General features: G+C 39.6%; 1 protein-coding gene across 3 annotated transcripts; it reads left to right on the forward strand.

The window, feature by feature from the left end:
• The first annotated feature begins 1,175 nt into the window (after positions 1–1,175).
• zc3h12b (zinc finger CCCH-type containing 12B) lies at positions 1,176–16,657 on the forward strand. Of its 3 annotated transcripts, none has more exons than XM_062432970.1 (6): positions 1,176–2,176; positions 6,812–7,592; positions 7,734–7,873; positions 8,151–8,385; positions 8,681–8,787; positions 8,899–16,657. In XM_062432970.1, exons 2-6 carry the CDS (start codon positions 6,976–6,978, stop codon positions 10,311–10,313), a joined length of 2,514 nt encoding a protein of 837 aa, XP_062288954.1. In that variant the 5' UTR covers positions 1,176–2,176; positions 6,812–6,975; the 3' UTR covers positions 10,314–16,657. The 3 variants fall into 3 exon arrangements, with proteins under 3 accessions (XP_062288954.1, XP_062288955.1, XP_062288956.1); XM_062432971.1 differs by having other exon boundaries at positions 1,176–1,653; XM_062432972.1 differs by lacking the exon at positions 1,176–2,176 and adding an exon at positions 5,048–6,293.
• The last annotated feature ends 612 nt before the right edge of the window (positions 16,658–17,269 follow it).

A 17,269-nucleotide genomic window follows, 5' to 3' on the forward strand; every position in this document is an offset into this window, starting at 1 on the left:
TTGTACATGAAATCCTCCAGTGTGATTCAAATCCAGTACCGTCTTTCCAGGAGTTGACAAAAGCTGCTGTACTGTCCTATGACAGAAATACTACACAATTAAAGCACCTGTATGCAATTTCACTGCATACACATGTTTCTTACATCATATTTTTACAAAATATATGTCTGCTACTGTGATCTGCTTGATTGTATTTCCACATACATGCTATATGTCATCCAGAAAATTCAAAGAGAATTACCCTTTGGATATTGTTATTCAAGCAACTTGGTATTATTCAGAACAGAGAAGGCTTAAACTATACAGGCTCTGTCTGTTTTTAACTGATACATTTGTATTTTAAGTTCAGAGGCATAGAAAATGTATAATTGCAATAGTGTGTCAACGGTCAATACTGTATTTTATAAGAATTAATGTTTCCATTGGAGTCTCACGTTATTTCAATCAAAAGGCTCAGTATTGTGGGAATGCCCCTCATTTTTAGAGGGCAGCATTCACAGGTTTTCAAGTCAGGTGTCCATATGAAAGTGAAAGATCATAGTGAAAGAGGTTTTCCTCATTGTAATCATTCCTCCTGTTCATACTGGCTGTTAAAAGATCCTCTTCAGATATGCTTTCAATGTAAGTGATGGGTAACAAAATCCACAGTGTGTCCACACAGTCATTTAGTGCAAAAATGCATTTAAAGGTTAAGTGAAGTTTATATGAGGCTTCAGCAGTCTGAGTTAGTCATATCAAGTGGATATCTGCCACATTTACATCTTTTTAGCTTCAGATTCCCTCTTTGTGTTTCCTCAGACAGCATTTCTCTGTCAAGCTGCAATGAAAGTATAGTAACAAAAAGAGGCACTATAAAGACTAACATTGAAAGATAATGATGTGCAGAGTTTGACACTAGAAGCAAGTTTTCACATTCATCTGCTGAAAGTGGAAAGTTGCTTTGTGTTCAATCTGATAGGCTTACAAGCAGGATTTGTGACAACCAGATCAATCCTGGTCCAGTGTCCAATTTACACAAGTTTGATTTGGAAACGTCAGGCCTCCAGTGCTCATACACTGAGAATGGACTTTGCAATGAAGTAGGAGACAGACAACAAACAGTTAAAACTTCTGAAATGAACATTATTTCCATGTTCATAGATTCTTGATTTTTGAGGGAGGAGCACATGCAACGATAAGGATTTTAACAAGATAAATTAAGCAAACACACATCACACATACATTATAGTAGAGTATGTTTATATGTCTTACATGTCTTTAGGGGATATGTAAATACATTCTTCCACAGGAAAGAGACTTGTGGATTTTGGCCATCATTTACATTTGTGCAAGTGCATTATGAAGGGATCTTATTATATCCAGTATGAACAGGAGGAATAATTACAGCAAGAAGGACCTGTTTCATGTCAATTCTCAAACTGTCCTTTCGAGCCACCAAGAAAGCAGCACAAAAAGCTCTGCGTCTATGAAACGCCTGATAAAGCGTCGAGGAGCAGCGATCCAGTTTGTAACGGTACTCTGAGCCCCCCGGTGTGTTTTCACAGCTTGGGTTACTTGTTTCGCTCGCGTTATCTGGCAACCCCGACCAAACTGCGACAGCGCCAATGGCAGCAAAACATAACTGTTCCAGGCGAGGAGGATGACAGCAACAAGGTGAGAGAGGAGCACCGTGTGGAAGTCTGCGGTGGCACTGATTTACGGCCAGTGTACGTAGACAAATCTTAATGTGCTGCTGTGGTATCACCTGCGTGCGAAATATTAAACCGTCGTCAACTTTTTTTCTTAAGTTAATAACTGTAGTATTCCGGCAAAATGTTAGCACCAGCGTTAGCAACCTGGCGTTTAAGTTAGCCTCCGGAGCTAATGAGTTTGGCTGCTAACTACCGAGCTCGCTACCGCTAACTAAACAAGAGACTAGGGTTGCCTGACAAGCTGGATAGTTAGCGTACAGAGACAGATATCTGAACGCCGTCTAACCATAAAGCAACAAAGAGAAACCGAAGTTTAGTTTATTTAGCTAAAATGTTGACTCTGCGGCTGGCTAAGTCACGTCAGTGTGCTAAGCGTAACTCGGGGCCTAAGGGTGTCAAAGCAGTCATCCCTCATCAAATTCAGCCACAAATCTGACGTCGTGTGCAGCAGTGATGATATAACGAAAGTAGAGAAAGTATCTGTAGTAAGTATGATATTTCGTGTATTGTCATCATTGTCTAACCTCCCTCCATTTCATCCCTCTTAACTCACGATGCTGTTGCTAATGATTTCCAGCACTTCAGGGTTTTTTTTTTTTCATATTGACGTGTCCAGTAGTGAGCTGATGGATGCAACGCCACAGTCACCCAGCTGAGTTAACTCAAATATCAGTTAAAGATGGGTTTGTGGAGGGGTCACTGTCATCGGGATCAGTGCTCTGTTTTAATCTAGTTATATGCATGTTGTGTGCTGTTAAGTAAAGGTAAAGCTAGTTGAATTTAAGAATACAAATCCTGACTTTTTTGTCTATTGCTAATATAACCCAGCCAATGAGATCTATTCCTCTGTTTATTCTTGGAGATAAATCTAGTTTTCAACATGTTTAGACACTTAATTGGATAAGTCTGTGACAGGTGTCATTCTGCATTAAAATGACCAAACTAATGAATTAGAAGGAAAAACTTAAACCTGGTTAAGTACAAGTATACATTTATAGGGTAAAGTTGGTCTAAACGTACTAGGTTGTTTATGATATAAAATAGACTCTTACCTTTTTAAACAGTTAAGAAAATTGGCAAAGATTTTGGGCGGCATGGTAGGAAGTATGAAGCAAGTTGTTTTCAGGCTGCATTCCTGATGATTGTATCCTCATGTATGTATTTATTACGTAGCTGTATTTGTGGTGTAAAGCACTGATTTGCCTGTTTGTGAATCTAAACAGCAAGATGCAAAGTGTAGTCGCCCATGTTCCCTACGACTTCAGTGCTGTCTCATGTGGTTAATTTGCCATTTTAATAAAAATGATTGACAATTATTGCAAGTGAAACCTTCCTTCAATGCCATGTTTGTTTGCTGTGTTTCCATAGCAAGCAAACATGGCAGTCCTCTGAGATAACAGCCATAAATCCCCGTTATGAACCGAGGACAGGCTAAATGTATACCTCAGTAGTTTTTGTTTGGCAGCATAAACAGTTTAGTGTTAATAATTGAATGACAGGGTGCAATATTAACTTTTTGTCCACCAGCCAAATGGCTATTGAATGTTCATATTTTAGCAGCCACTCAATAGATTACCATCGTTTTTTTTGGCTGGTGAGTGAAGGGGATCTACCAGCCACTTGGTGCTAATTTTGTGCCCCGTTTAAAGGTCATACGATTGAAACTTTTTTTTTTTTTTATCAGTGTTGCATCTGCCCTTGAAGTGTGAGGGCTATGCTGCACTTTGGTTTAAGTGTTAAGTAGCACATTTTGATGTGTGATGGATAATAATATTCAGCTATCTTTCAGTGTTTCCAGTGTAGCAGCTGAGAAGTCACTGGGCTAATGAAGCTAACATGAGATGGGACTACAGTGCCATCATCTGAGAAACAAAAATATAGAAATAAGATCAGATATTGGTTTGGTTGGTTCTTTGTCCTGGGTCACTGTTTACAGTAACTCTCGCCTGGTCACTTTTGGAGCATATTCACAGCTAAACTCTTTTTTTTGTGTTTATTTTACCCTTTTCAGCTCATAATATAAGTGGCTTCTCGGCCCAAATTCCCGAGTAAGGTAAAATATTTCTCTTCATCCAGTGCTGCAGAAGCTACAGTTTAAGAGCATCCCAGTTTTTAAATTTTGAAGTGATGGAGCTTCTTAAAAGTGGAAGTCAGATCTGTAATTATGCATCGTGCTGTAAACAGGTTAAGCTGACAGTGGAGAGGTGGAGGTGACATAAGGAATAGTTCAATGATTAACCTTGCATCTGATTTATAAAAATGACCTTTCTCTATGTTAAGTTACAGAACATGTTTACAATTTGTGTAACCACTGGATCATTTTTCGGATGCTGCTGGCTGGCTTTTAACTCTATTTTATCTAACTAGCCAAGCAATACACATAACAAAAACTGACCATAGTGCGTTTCATCCCCCGCTACATACTGGATACTATGTAGGGTCAGCAATGTAAAAGATGGCTTCAGGGACCTGCTTCACTTGTTGCTATGAAACGGCAATACACGAGCCTGTGCATGTGCACAGATAGTCTGGAGGCCTTGCTGAGTCTAAGCCTGTGAATCTGGAGGTGGAGGGAAAAGGAGTGGAAGAGCTCTGCTCCCTTTCACATGTATCGATGTTGTCATAAAATGTCTGAAAAGGCAGTGGGCCAAGCTTATGCACTGTGTCTGTCGCTAATCCTAGAAGTTCCACAACAGTGGAACTTTCTTTTTAAATGTTACAACCGTACTTTGATCTCCATCCTTGTCACACAAGTTATGATCCATAGTGAGACAGTGTGCACCACGACTGATTTAAAAAAAAAAAAAAAAAAAAAAACCTTAAAAGGTACGCGTTTGTAACCACAGATTGACACTCCAAAAATATATCAACCTTCAGTGTCTTCTTTGATTGTCGGTACTGTGTACTACCTACTATTTCCTCACATTAGAAGCATTGACAGTAGAAGCCTCAGATAACCGCACCGTTCAACATCGGTCCAAATTTGATTTTAAGATACACTCACATAAAAATCCAGACTGAGTTGGTCAACATTGATAGAGGTCTAAGTAATGTCATATTTTATTTCAAAATGTGCTGCCTCAAGAGTTTTAGTGTAGAGTTGTAGCGTAGCTGTAAGTGTTCTGCATTTACTGGCTGCCTGAAGAGAGATGATGAGCTGTGTTTGTGTTAGTCGTGACTGGTAAAAAGGAGTTAGCTGATGACAAGGCTGGGTTGCTAGGCAACACACATCATGGGCTGTGCCTCTTGAAGCTCGATGCTGGCTGTATTCTACTCTCTGCAAGACTGTTGGGGGTGGGGGGGGGGGGGGTACTGTAGTGTGTCTGTTCATTAACGTATTAGATTTTTCTGATTACCAATATCCATGTGTGAAAATGTACAGCTGCAGATGTTATAGCAGCTCTGCGTGGTTTATACTGCAGAGTGAAGTCCTGCACTGCTTTGCCTTAAAACAGCTTTGCTCACTGAGGAATTCAGTTTCAGTTCTGATTGTCAGAGGGCTGGAGGCGCAGGGACACACTGTTCAGCCCACACTCTGTCTCAGGTTATGTGATCTCGTGCACTCACCTCATGCGTGTCTGGCTTGAATGCTGCGTATGAGACCAGTAACGCTTCTGTGCTTGCAGAAGTGAGGAGCTGTTCTGCAGCACATTAACACATTTTAGGCACGAAGACTGGGTTTCATTTTCAAAAAAACAGTAAGCAGGAGAGACATCAGAGTCAGGTGGAGACTCTCTGTCTGTTGTTTGCACCTATATTTGTATATACAGCACCTATAAAAGAGGGGAGCAGTGTATGTATTTGTCTTATTTTAAGTGACTAAAATTGTGAGTTTGTAATATTTATAACACGGTAAAGAATGTTTATAATCAGTGACATGCAAAGATCTGAAAAATATGAAGTAAGTGAAGTGGCAGACAATGTCATCATTGCATGCTCTCTGATGAAGGGCTTACATGGCTGGCAGACAAATCTAATTGAGAATAGTTGATGCTGTTGCCACCTAACATCAGTAAATATTCACACTGCCGCCATCTGCTTTGCAACAACTCATGCAAAGAAGTTCACTAATGAAACGCAGTTGGAAATGCTTTAAAAAATTTGCATATGCTGGCAGTTGCAGATCACAACTTTAAGTACATCATTAGTTGCCTGTACCTGTAACATGTCAGTCAGGTGACAGCTGGATAAGAAATACAGCTTACACTCTTAGCAGATATTTCAGAGTATTTTGCTGAAAAGCGTATTTCACTAGAAAAAGCAAACTAAACTAAAGTGTAGACCGGTTTGTTGAGTTAAGCAGCATGTCACTGCTTACTCTACTCAGGTTAAAACTTCATAATGCCCGTGCACTTCTGAGTGAACCTAAAACACAGTCAGAACATACATTGGTCTGCTATAAAAACAGTCCTCAGTCCTTTTCCTGTGCTGCAGTTGGTGTTTTGGGGGAGGGGCTAACTTTATATATTTGGTCATGTTCGTTGTGTGCATAATTGTCGCTTGCACCAGATAGCAATGTTTCCCACAGGTAGAGGACTGGTCAACCGCAATTGGAGCGTAAGGTTGAGAGTTGAAGGGGCTGAAAAAGCACAGTTCATTCTGGTAAACTGCTATCTTGCTGCACTTGCAACTGCTTTTCTAAGGAAACTTTGAAGGCAAGAAATATGTCAATACAAATAAATCTTGCTCAAATTAAAGCCTGTTTATGGGAAACAACATGGATGGTTATGTCATTGTCCACTGTTAATAAACATTAATAAACAAAGTTTATTTCATTGCATTTCATCAGTTGAACGTATATTAGAGAAACAGTTTGTAGAATTTAGGGGGGTATAACCCCAGAAATGAATTATAATGTTCATAAGTATGTTTTAATTAGCCCACCATGTTGCACAGAACAGACAAACCAAACACTAGCTTGAGAGAGGGCCTTTTGTGTTTTTCACATTTTCCTGAGTTTCACAGCCCCCATAGGTTCTCCTACACACTTGGAAGGAGGAGGATGAGGGGTTTTCCATTTGTTGCAACCTTTACAACCTCACCACTAGATGCCATGCCACTTAATCTTACACACTGCACCTTTAACCAACATTTTGCATTATGTGTTTTCTGTCTTTCAGGATTAAGTAGTTCACATAGGGGAGACTGTATTACTTTGGCCCTACACACAGAGCCTGTAGTGCTGAAGTCTAGCAATGAATAAGATTCCCTGGTTGCGGTGGAGGTGAGGAAGCATGGGGTGGAAATCTGAGGTGACGAGGCGAACGTGACGACAGCATGGTCCATGGTGGAGAAGCTCAAAATGGAAAAACGCCCATGCAGGGAAGAGAACATTGACTCAAGTGAGGCCCAGCACGCCACTGATGAGTCTGAGGATGGAAGCAGCTCAGAAAGCGAATCCGAGGAGCAACAACACCTGAAGGTTCAGGCGAACAGCAGCAGCTGTAAGAGGAGGGAGCCCTTGGCTGCTACAAAACCCCACCGCCAACTCTGTCGTTCTCCGTGCCTGGACCGGCCAAGTTTTTCCCAAAGTAGCACCGTGCAAGATTTTCGTGAGGAAGACGCCGGTGCAGGAGCGGGGCTCAAGCATGCCAGCGACAGGGAGTACCAGACAAAGATGGAGTTTGCTTTGAAGCTGGGCTATTCAGGAGAGCAGGTGCAGACAGTGCTCAACAAGTTGGGAGCTGCCGCTCTTATTAACGATGTGCTCGCTGAGTTAGTAAGGCTTGGAAATAAAGTAGAGCCTGAAAGTCAACCTTCCAGCAGTACGGCCACATCAGTGTCACGCTCCCCCTGTGTTAAAGAGACAGCGAGTCCAGAGGTGTCATTGGAAGAGGAGTCTGTGGATACATATGATAACCTCAGGCCTATCGTCATCGATGGTTCAAATGTGGCAATGAGGTAAGACACTAACAAAGATACACAAGTAGATGTAATTAGTCTGTGCTTTGTAGAGAAAGCACTGTTCTGAAACATTCCCCCCTAATGGATGTTCTTTAATTAGGTTAAGCAGACCTTATATCACGTTGTTTTGTTTTCTAGCCATGGAAACAAAGAGGTGTTCTCATGCCGTGGTATCCAGCTTGCTGTTGAATGGTTCCTAGAGAAAGGACATAAAGACATCACTGTGTTTGTCCCAGCCTGGAGGAAGGAGCAGTCAAGGCCTGATGCCCTCATTACAGGTACTAAAGCTATATTTTAGGCTGTTGCTCTGCATTCATATCATTTATATCCTCATCACACTGGGACTGTCTAATGGGCTGTTATGTTATTAATAGTTATTAATATTCTTCTTCTGTGATTCAAAAACTATTTTGGGCACTCAGTTAAACCACATGAGAGAACAGATACGTTTTAGTTCAGTTCTACTCTATTCTAACTATTTGAAGTTAAACTGACTCTGTAACTTTTAATGAGATGGTAATTAACATAAAAACTCCCTTGAAATTTCTCTTTCAGATCAAGAAATATTACGCAAGCTGGAAAAAGAGAAGATCCTGGTTTTCACCCCGTCTCGGAGGGTTCAAGGCCGAAGAGTGGTGTGCTATGATGATCGCTTCATAGTGAAGCTGGCTTATGATTCTGATGGAATTATTGTGTCAAATGACAACTATAGGGACTTGCAAAACGAGAAGCCAGAGTGGAAGAAGTTCATAGAGGAGCGTCTCCTAATGTACTCATTTGTCAATGACAAGTAAGTAACTATGATGTGTTCTTATGGCAGCCAAATGGCCCCCATCACCTGGATTATCTCACACACTAAAATATATATATATATATATATATATATATATATATATATATATATATATTGAAGTTCATGAGTAGTATTAAGGGACATTAATTAAAAAACAAACTTTTGATCTGTGACATTATCCATTTAGTCATTGTATAATATTAATGATAATATATGCAACTATTTTAAAATTCCTTTTGGTGGCAGGGACACTTAATGCTAAGGTAATGGAAAAACTTTAAATGACTTGCAGGTTTATGCCACCTGATGATCCACTGGGAAGACATGGTCCAAGCTTAGAAAATTTCCTTCGTAAGCGTCCTGTTGTTCCAGAGCACAAAAAACAACCCTGCCCCTATGGTGAGTATCCTTAATGTCTGTTTGAAGCTATGTGACTATGTTTCATGTTGGTCAGTGTAATTTCAGTGTTTAATTTTCTTAACTTGATCTATTTTTTCTTTCAAAAAAAAGGGAAAAAGTGCACATATGGACACAAGTGCAAGTACTACCATCCAGAGCGCGTCAACCAGCCGCAGCGGTCAGTGGCTGATGAACTGCGGGCCTTTGCCAAATTGTCTGCAGTGAAGACAATGAGTGAGGGGGCTTTAGTGAAATGCGGTATTGGTCCAGCGACTGTAAAAGGGGACAACTCTGAGGCCAAACGTGTGGCACCCAAACGTCAGTCTGACCCCAGTATTCGTTGTGAACCTCCAGAAACGCTGTCCATTGTTAGGAAGTCTGAGACAAATTCAGTGCCTTCCCTTGTGTCTGCTCTCAGTGTGCCCACCATGCAGCCCGCCAAGAGCCATGCAGCTGGGGCCTTGAATACCCGATCAGCCAGCAGCCCAGTGCCAGGTTCTTTGCAGTTCTCACACAGTTCTCTGGAGCACATGTCTAGTGTACAGTACCCGCCCATTTTGGTTACTAATAGTCATGGCGCCTCTGTTACATACAGTGAACAGTTCCCAAAGTATGATTCAGTTAGTGACCATGGGTATTACTCACTGCACAGTGATTTTTCAAACATGAGCATGAGCAGCATGCATAACGTCGACAGTTTCTGTAGCATGGAGCACGAGCATGGTGTGTATCAGAGAAATCCCAGCCACTGCCCTGAATCCTGCCTCAGCCATTCAAACAGCGACTCGTTCTCCTCCTACGGGGACCTGTACCCAAGCTCTGTGGACAGTAGCTTAGAGGAGACCATGAAGGGGCAGCAGCAGTCTTCTGCTCAGGCTAGGATGCAAGCTTTCTCCCATGGGTTTCGGCATGAAGCGCTGACTAGGGTACAGAGTTATGGACCAGAGGAGCCCAAGCAGGGCCCCCGTAAGCAGTCTGGAGCTCACCTCGCACCACATATCCAGCATGCTGCAGTGGGGGCCAGGTCCAGCTGCCCTGGAGACTATCCCCTCACTCAGAATGTCCTCCCACCTCTGTCCTCCCAGCCCACTCGGTCTCTTGGCATGACTCGCATGGACAGCATATCAGATTCACGGCTATATGATAGCAACCCAATGAGACAGAGGCGACCTCCACTGTGCCGCGAGCAGCACGCAAGCTGGGACCCTCTGCCTTGTGGTAATGAGTCCTACGGATATCACTCATATCCACTGAGTAACAGCTTGATGCCCTGTTGCGAGCGGGTGATGGTCCGCAGCATGCCAGACAAAATGGAACAAATTTGGAACTCGCCGTGGGAGACCCCATCTGCAGCTGAACACCAAGAGCGGTATGTCATCCCAGACCACCAGTATCAAACATATCGGAACCTTTGTAACATCTTTCCTGCTTACGTAGTCCACTCAGTGATGGAGAAGAACCCTCATTTGACAGACCCCCAACAACTCGCCGCCGTCATTGTTACAAAACTGAGGTCGTGCCATTGAGGCGTTATTAAGCATTCAAAATTGAAGTGATAAGGGAAATAAGCATTTTGGTCACAAAGATAGGCACTTGTTAAATGTTGCTGCATCTGCAACATCTGCCCTCAGGAGTTAATCATTTTTTAAATGTCTCGCTGTCAGATTTGACATCAGTAAGATGACATAGAAGTATTGAGCATAGATGAAGTTTGTCTGATCAGTAGAATTGTAAGATGTTTCACATATGAAAGCTACTTTTTTATATGAAGTGTGGCGCATATGATATAAGGTAACAACCTACATACAACACATTCATAATACCTGAGCAGGAGCTGCATAACAGCTTTGCACCATATCCACGATTAACTGAACGCTTTAGTTTTATCAATCAATCAAATAGTTAAATGTCCCTCAGCTTAATGTAGATTGTGTTTCTGATGAATTAATTGGTCACACGTTATTTCATGTCATCATGATCAACTGGTTAACCATCATAATTTAAATTTAAAGACTAATCTAATCCTAATTTAATGTAGCTAGCAAGTGTATTATTGAACCTTATCATTTCGTGAGTCAGTGTGAATTACGTGGATTAATAAACGGGTCAGCCACACAGTTAAGATAGGAAAAAGTTACACTCCCACATTTGCCTTATTAAATTTGACATCAGTGTATGTCAACATTTGTGCACCATGTAGCTTTTATGAAGATCTTGTTCAGGTCATGTGAATGTGTTATGAAAGTGGTGCATCGGTACTATAAATAACCTTGCTTAGGTCTGCCTCTGCTGTAAATAATTTTTGTGACTTATTTTGTGCTTTTTATTTTAAAGATAAGTAAGAGGGAGGTAAGTACATACCTCAAAGCATGAACTATGACATTTAATGGCCTTATATCTGAATGACCTCACGCTTTCGTCGTCGTCTGATCGGTTTCAATGAAAGTCTTTAGTCGTTGAAGCCTCCTTTCAAATGTAAAGCACTATCTCAGTATCTAAAGAGATATATTTTCTCAGCCTCACTTAACAAAGCTACTATTTTGGTAGAATTTGACAGTGCACAAAGCAAGCCAAAAAGGAGATTTGACTTGTGTATATATATATGTATGTGCACATATCTATGTACATATAATCACACAAAAGCCATTATTTCAAAGTCATTTATAAGCTGCTAAATAATGCCAAAAAAAGAATTTCTATAGTTTCAGTATTCTACATAACTTCACACGATCGACTGGATTATAGTATAAACCTAACATCTGTGTTTGGATTATTTCATATGGTGTACTGTACAGTTACCTTACTGATTTTTATTGGATACTACGTCCTGGATTTTCCTATTTCTATATTAGTCAAACCTGTTGTGCTGATTCTTTTCAATGTGGAAATATTAGTATCTTTGTTTCAAACACAGTAGCTCTAATAAACTCCTTCAAGTTGTCAGCGGAGCAGTTTGTTTTCGGGAGCAGGCTAATTTTGTTTCAATGACTACTTTTACATGCATTTAAGTCGTCTGATGATTGCCAGCTTTAGTCAATAACCCAATTGCTGATGCATAAATAAGAAACTTAGTCTAAGGCATGAAGAGGAACTTGTTAACAGCTTTTCTGATGGGATTTATACACTTCCTACTAGGTTGTCTTCTTATGTGTGCTAATGCACATGATAGAGACCCAGGACAGGGAAGGGAACCTTTGTCCAGGTTTAATTCCCTGCAGTATAAAGAGATTCGAAAGTCCAGTCTTTGAGCAAACATATTAATATCACTAACATACACTACAATGTTAACCATCAGGCTAGTTTGATTAGTGAGTGTTCCATCCAGATGCACAGTAGGAATTTGTTTAATGTAAACACACAGCAACAAAACTATCAATGGGGCTGTGGCATATTTCTTAAAATGCTTCATAAATAACTTACTGTATTAGACGCACTTCAAATATGGCAAAATGAAATTTTGAGAGAAAATGTGCTTTCTGACTAACTGCATTTCAACTTTTTTGCAACAATGTGCATCTGTAAAATGTCATAATATAACCTCTCTGACAGCCAGTTAGTTTCTTATGTGCATGTGAAAGTAGTAAAACCTTGATTTCACTGGGCTGCGATGTGACTTGCCCAAGTTGTAGAAATGTATTATCAGAGGCAATGGGAACAGTGTTTACCATCACAGTTTAACGGTTTGCACAAGTAATTCTATAACAGACTGAATATTTACCTGGTGTTGCGTTTGTCAGATGAAATTATAAAAAAAATTGTAAAAAAAAAATCTGCCTGTAACGATCAGGCCTGTGAGCAAGTTCAGCATTAGGCTCATTTTGTGATATCTTGTAGAGTATGAGGATTAATGTACAAAAAAAATGAAGTGAATGCTAGAAAGCATGTTGAAGATGAAATATATTGTACTGTTTGGCTTTTTTAAGGGAGACGGAAGTGCTCAAATGCAGATGTATAGTACGCATACATGCAGCCCGTCTACCAGGATCATGGAAGGGTTTGGCTGTGCCTTGCAGCACATTGCTCTCAGGATGCTTTCAGTTTTCTAATTTTCAGTCTTTTCCTGCCAAAAGAGTCTGATCTAGTAGTTATATATTTTGTGAACCTTCTACATGTAACATGTAGTACCTTAAAGTAGTTATGTACGGTTGAAATGTGGAGATAACATTGCAAAACTTTGTACTTTTTCTGTATATCCTAGTTATGCACCTTGAGTTTTGGAGCGGTGGGCTAATAGGGTGGCTTTATGTGATGCAGCTTGAGTCAGATGTAGTAATGTTACTGTTCATTAGGGTGCTACAGTAAGTAGCCCAAGACAAAAATGGGTGATAAAAAACATCTTAACGACCATTTGATTTCCCCATAGTTTCATAATACGCTGATTGTTGAGTCAGTGAACTTGATTGGATCTTTAAATTAGACCCATGGGTGAGACATTCATGCTCAAAAGTCCTTGATTTCAATGATCCATGGCCTTTTTCTCCACTCTCACCCTCAGGACGAAGTGCTACATGAAACATGCAGCTTCAAATGGCAGAAAGGTCGTACCATGTAAAGCCAACCTTACAGTGAGATCATGCTTTGAGTGCATTTAAAGGGAAATGCCACTTAATTTCAGTATTTGGGCATGGTACTCTGAGGCTTACTGTTGAATTGCATGACTGAGAAATTTTACAGTATACTATCACACGCCTGTGAAAGAGAAGACAGTGAAATAACAAATAGAAATGGGGGACAGTTTATTCTTTTTTTGGTGTTTTATTATTTTAACAAATAATTAAAAACACATGGTGGAAGAGCTCAAACACAAAGTTCACAAAGTTGTCTGTTTTGATGACATCAGACTTTGTGTTCGCCCTTTGCTTTAGGAAAGTGTTTGTGATTATTGTCTAAAAGAAACTGTATGAGAATTTTTAAACTGAGTGGTATTACTCTTTAACAGGGCTAATTATGTGAGCCTGACTTTGTCTCGTTGGTGGTGCTTCAAAAATCTATATTTCTTTATAATGTTTAGGTACAACCACAGTGTATGAACAGACATAAAGAAAAAAAAAACATTTGAATGTGTTTTGCCCAAATGAATTTTGGGCTTTGCTGACTTTGTTTTTTCATGAAAAATGACGAGGCCACTTTAGGCCGGCTGTCTGTTCATGAGAAGGTGAAACAAACTGCCTAAATGTTTCTTCATGTGAAACAATCAGATTGCAAGGCTGCTGTCAAGGTTGTTTCTGGCATTTGGCTAAAAGTTTGCGTGCCGTTCCTTTTTTTCCTTGAGGCAGTTGAACTGTCAGTCTCCAAAAATTAGTGCAAAAAGTAGGCCATCACTAATAAAAGTCAAAACGTTACTCTGATTGCTGATTGAGAAAAAAACTCAGGATCTCCTGTGTTTGTTAGTGAGAGTGAGATCCTTCTTTAACTTGAACGCTGGAATAGTCCATTGCACTGATGAACTCAGTATGTTATCTCAGATTGATGAAGCAAGTAGTACTCTTATAGGACATTGTGTTTTGTATTCAGTGTGGGAAATCTTATATCCACTATCAACATTACACACGTCATCTGTGGCACTGCAGATTTACAGTGCATAAAATCAATGTGAAATCAATCATTTAAACTCGGACAGATCTCATTACATTGTCCTTAAATCTACGTAGTTAGTGGTTTTATGGAGATCTGCATACATGATTGAACTTTAATGCTCACAAGCTGATGTGTTACTATTTCTGGTACAGTGCCCCATGACTTGCTCTCTGCCATTAGATAAAGTGCTTCTCACGGACAACGTGGGTTTAACAAGCATTAGATCAGATTCACATTTAAAGCCCAGCGGCTATTTCACACCTGACCATAATGTTGAAAATGATGGTAGCTGCCCCAATCCAAAAGGTTAGACTCTGCTTTCACAAATCCCATCTGGACATTTTGGACATTTTCCACTTTTGAACAAAAAAGAATGGAAGTGTAGCTGATTTGGTCACTTATGCATTTCATTTCATTTTCTTTTAGAGATATTTCAATTTTAACTACGTCCAGAAAGACACTGTTTTCACTGGGCCATAGACTACTTTCAAGCCAGAAATAAAACCTCCACAATCACATAAAAGACTTTCAATGTACCAATCCAGTATTTTACTACTTAGCCAAAAGGTTACACTAGAGGCCAGAAGGTGGTTTACAGTCCCAACCCTCCCTTTGTAAGTGCCGCAAACAACTAAGCCACAAATGTCTAGAATTGACTTTTGCTTGTTGATACAAATTGTATCTATACCTTGAATGTAACAAAATATGAAATGTATAATATGAAAATAGTTTTATTTAAATAAAGGGGGAAAAAATCAATGCCATAATGTTTGTGACACTGTGTGTCACTGGGAGTAGCCCATTGGTATGTACTAATTCTTACTGGGTACAGTAGTTAATTTACAGGGACATTAACGTGCTACCTAGAAGTGCACAGATACCCTGTGTACAGCAGTAAGCATCATGTCCTCTCTGTACATAGTCACACGTGTGTGTGTATATATAGAAAGCGATCTGTAAATGTAACAGTAACAGTTACTTCAGTTGTTCAAATACTTAGATCATTTCTGTGTTGTAACCTGTGCACCTTGGTTAAGTGCATCTATTTCCTCTGAATTGACATGTCTGCTTTATGCTATTTTAATGAGAATTTCAATATTTTCTAATATATTTTTGCCTAACAAAACATGCCAAAGCTATTCTTGGGCGGCTTTGTCAAACATAATTTCTTGTGATCCAACATATGGGTTGTCATGCGGTGAATTCTGTATTTCAGAAGACAAAGGATTTCTGCAACTAACACCAAACGCAAATCTGGCTAACCTCACGGTTAAAAGCATGATATTGAAATTTCTGTTTGTTATTGGTTGATCTTTGGCGTCAGATGACGTCTCCACATGCTTAACTAAAGTAGCTTTACCTGGGCGGATCAACCAGAGGCAGACATCATTTTCAGTTCACTGACTGGTGAATTCAATTTTTACTCAGATTTGTGTTTGATGTTATTGATTTTTCAAGATAGATTCTTTTTTAAATGAAAGTTTACTGGAATGTTTGGGAGTTGATTTAGTGACTAACCCTGTATGTTGGCAAAGCAGAGGTGTGTTGAATATTGATTTCTTTTACTATCAAATGTTTCGCCCATTGTGATTTAATAATCTTGGTATCTGAGGCCAGATTGTTCATTTCAAGCTGTCGTTTGAAATGAACATTCTGCAGCTATCAGCTGGCCCTTTGGAAATTAGACTAGTGCTATTTTTAAGATGTTCAAGACTAATACTTTCAATATAATATTAACTTCAGTTCAGAATTGGTTGTTATTGGCTAAGATCAAGACCAAAGGGATTTTTGATGTGTACACACTGTTATGATAGTGATCAGTAACACACACAAAAAAGCAGTTATGGTCAAATAATTGTGAACCTCTTGACTTTTTGCAGTTTGTTCTGCCAGATGATGTAAAAATGGGATTGTTGGTGCACAAAATGCTATGACAAGAGGTACACACGTGACTGTACATATATACAGTGTAATACTCAGGTTTAAACACACAAACATTTTAAATCTCATACTTTGTTGTTTTCTAATACTTAAAGATGGAGTGGTGGTCACATTTCTGAAGTGGTGTAGGTCACCTGTTTGACTAGGCCATTGTGTCTGCAGTGTAAAAAGGGAAAAATAAAGGTATTTTTGTGTTGTGATGATCTGCAGTATTGTAATCCACACTGACTGGAAAGCATCGCTTTTGTAGACCAAAATATACAAAAATAGACTATTTGGGTCTGTGGGCTCAAACAAAATGTAAGTCTTAATGACAAAATGTGTTTCTCTCCATAAATAAAGCAGAATTCTGTTCAAACTGTGTTTTGTCTTTTCTTTTCTATTTTTAAGAAAGATTTTTAAGATTTCAAAAACACAACTGTGTGGAAAGTTTTGTGTTGCAAACTTTTACATAAACATGGGATGTAAAACTACGGAAGTGGTGATGTCTAAAGGGAAGTTAAGTCACAAAAAGACTGAACTTCATTTTGTGAAGTTCATTTATCAATATGTTTATTCATCCATATGTATTAACTTCCTCCTCCAGGAGTTTATGCAGTATGTAGCTGTTTCTCTTGGATTCAAGCCTATTTCTTTACCAACTATTCAGTAGCTGTTAAATGGTAAGAATACAACCTGGACAAGTTACCTTCGATGAGAAAAGAACCTCCCCCTCCCTAAAATTACAACTTAGATTTCAGTCATTATGTGTTCACATTGACAGCTGAATATGTCCCTCCTTGTTGATTCATTGGCTAAACGTTTTCACACTTTGTCTTTGAAATGACCTATCTAATGCCTTCATCCCCTGTCTGTGTGTGCAGCAGCTGCAGTTGTGCAACAGGTTTCACAGCACATGCACACTATCTGCTGGCTAAATGGTGTAATAGCACACAGGCACACAAATTGACATGTAAAAATACTT

This window comes from Scomber scombrus, chromosome 14 (assembly GCF_963691925.1).
Source record: "Scomber scombrus chromosome 14, fScoSco1.1, whole genome shotgun sequence".
Classification (NCBI taxonomy): Eukaryota; Metazoa; Chordata; class Actinopteri; order Scombriformes; family Scombridae; genus Scomber; species Scomber scombrus.

What these genes read in the sequence shown, in the direction of transcription:
- zc3h12b (XM_062432970.1), top strand. Translation starts at nt 6,976, where the DNA reads ATGGTGGAGAAGCTCAAAATGGAAAAACGCCCATGCAGGGAAGAGAAC. An exon ending in GGTTCAAATGTGGCAATGAG is followed by an intron (nt 7,593 to 7,733) that starts GTAAGACACTAA and finishes TTTGTTTTCTAG; the next exon opens with CCATGGAAACAAAGAGGTGT. An exon ending in AAAACAACCCTGCCCCTATG is followed by an intron (nt 8,788 to 8,898) that starts GTGAGTATCCTT and finishes TTCAAAAAAAAG; the next exon opens with GGAAAAAGTGCACATATGGA.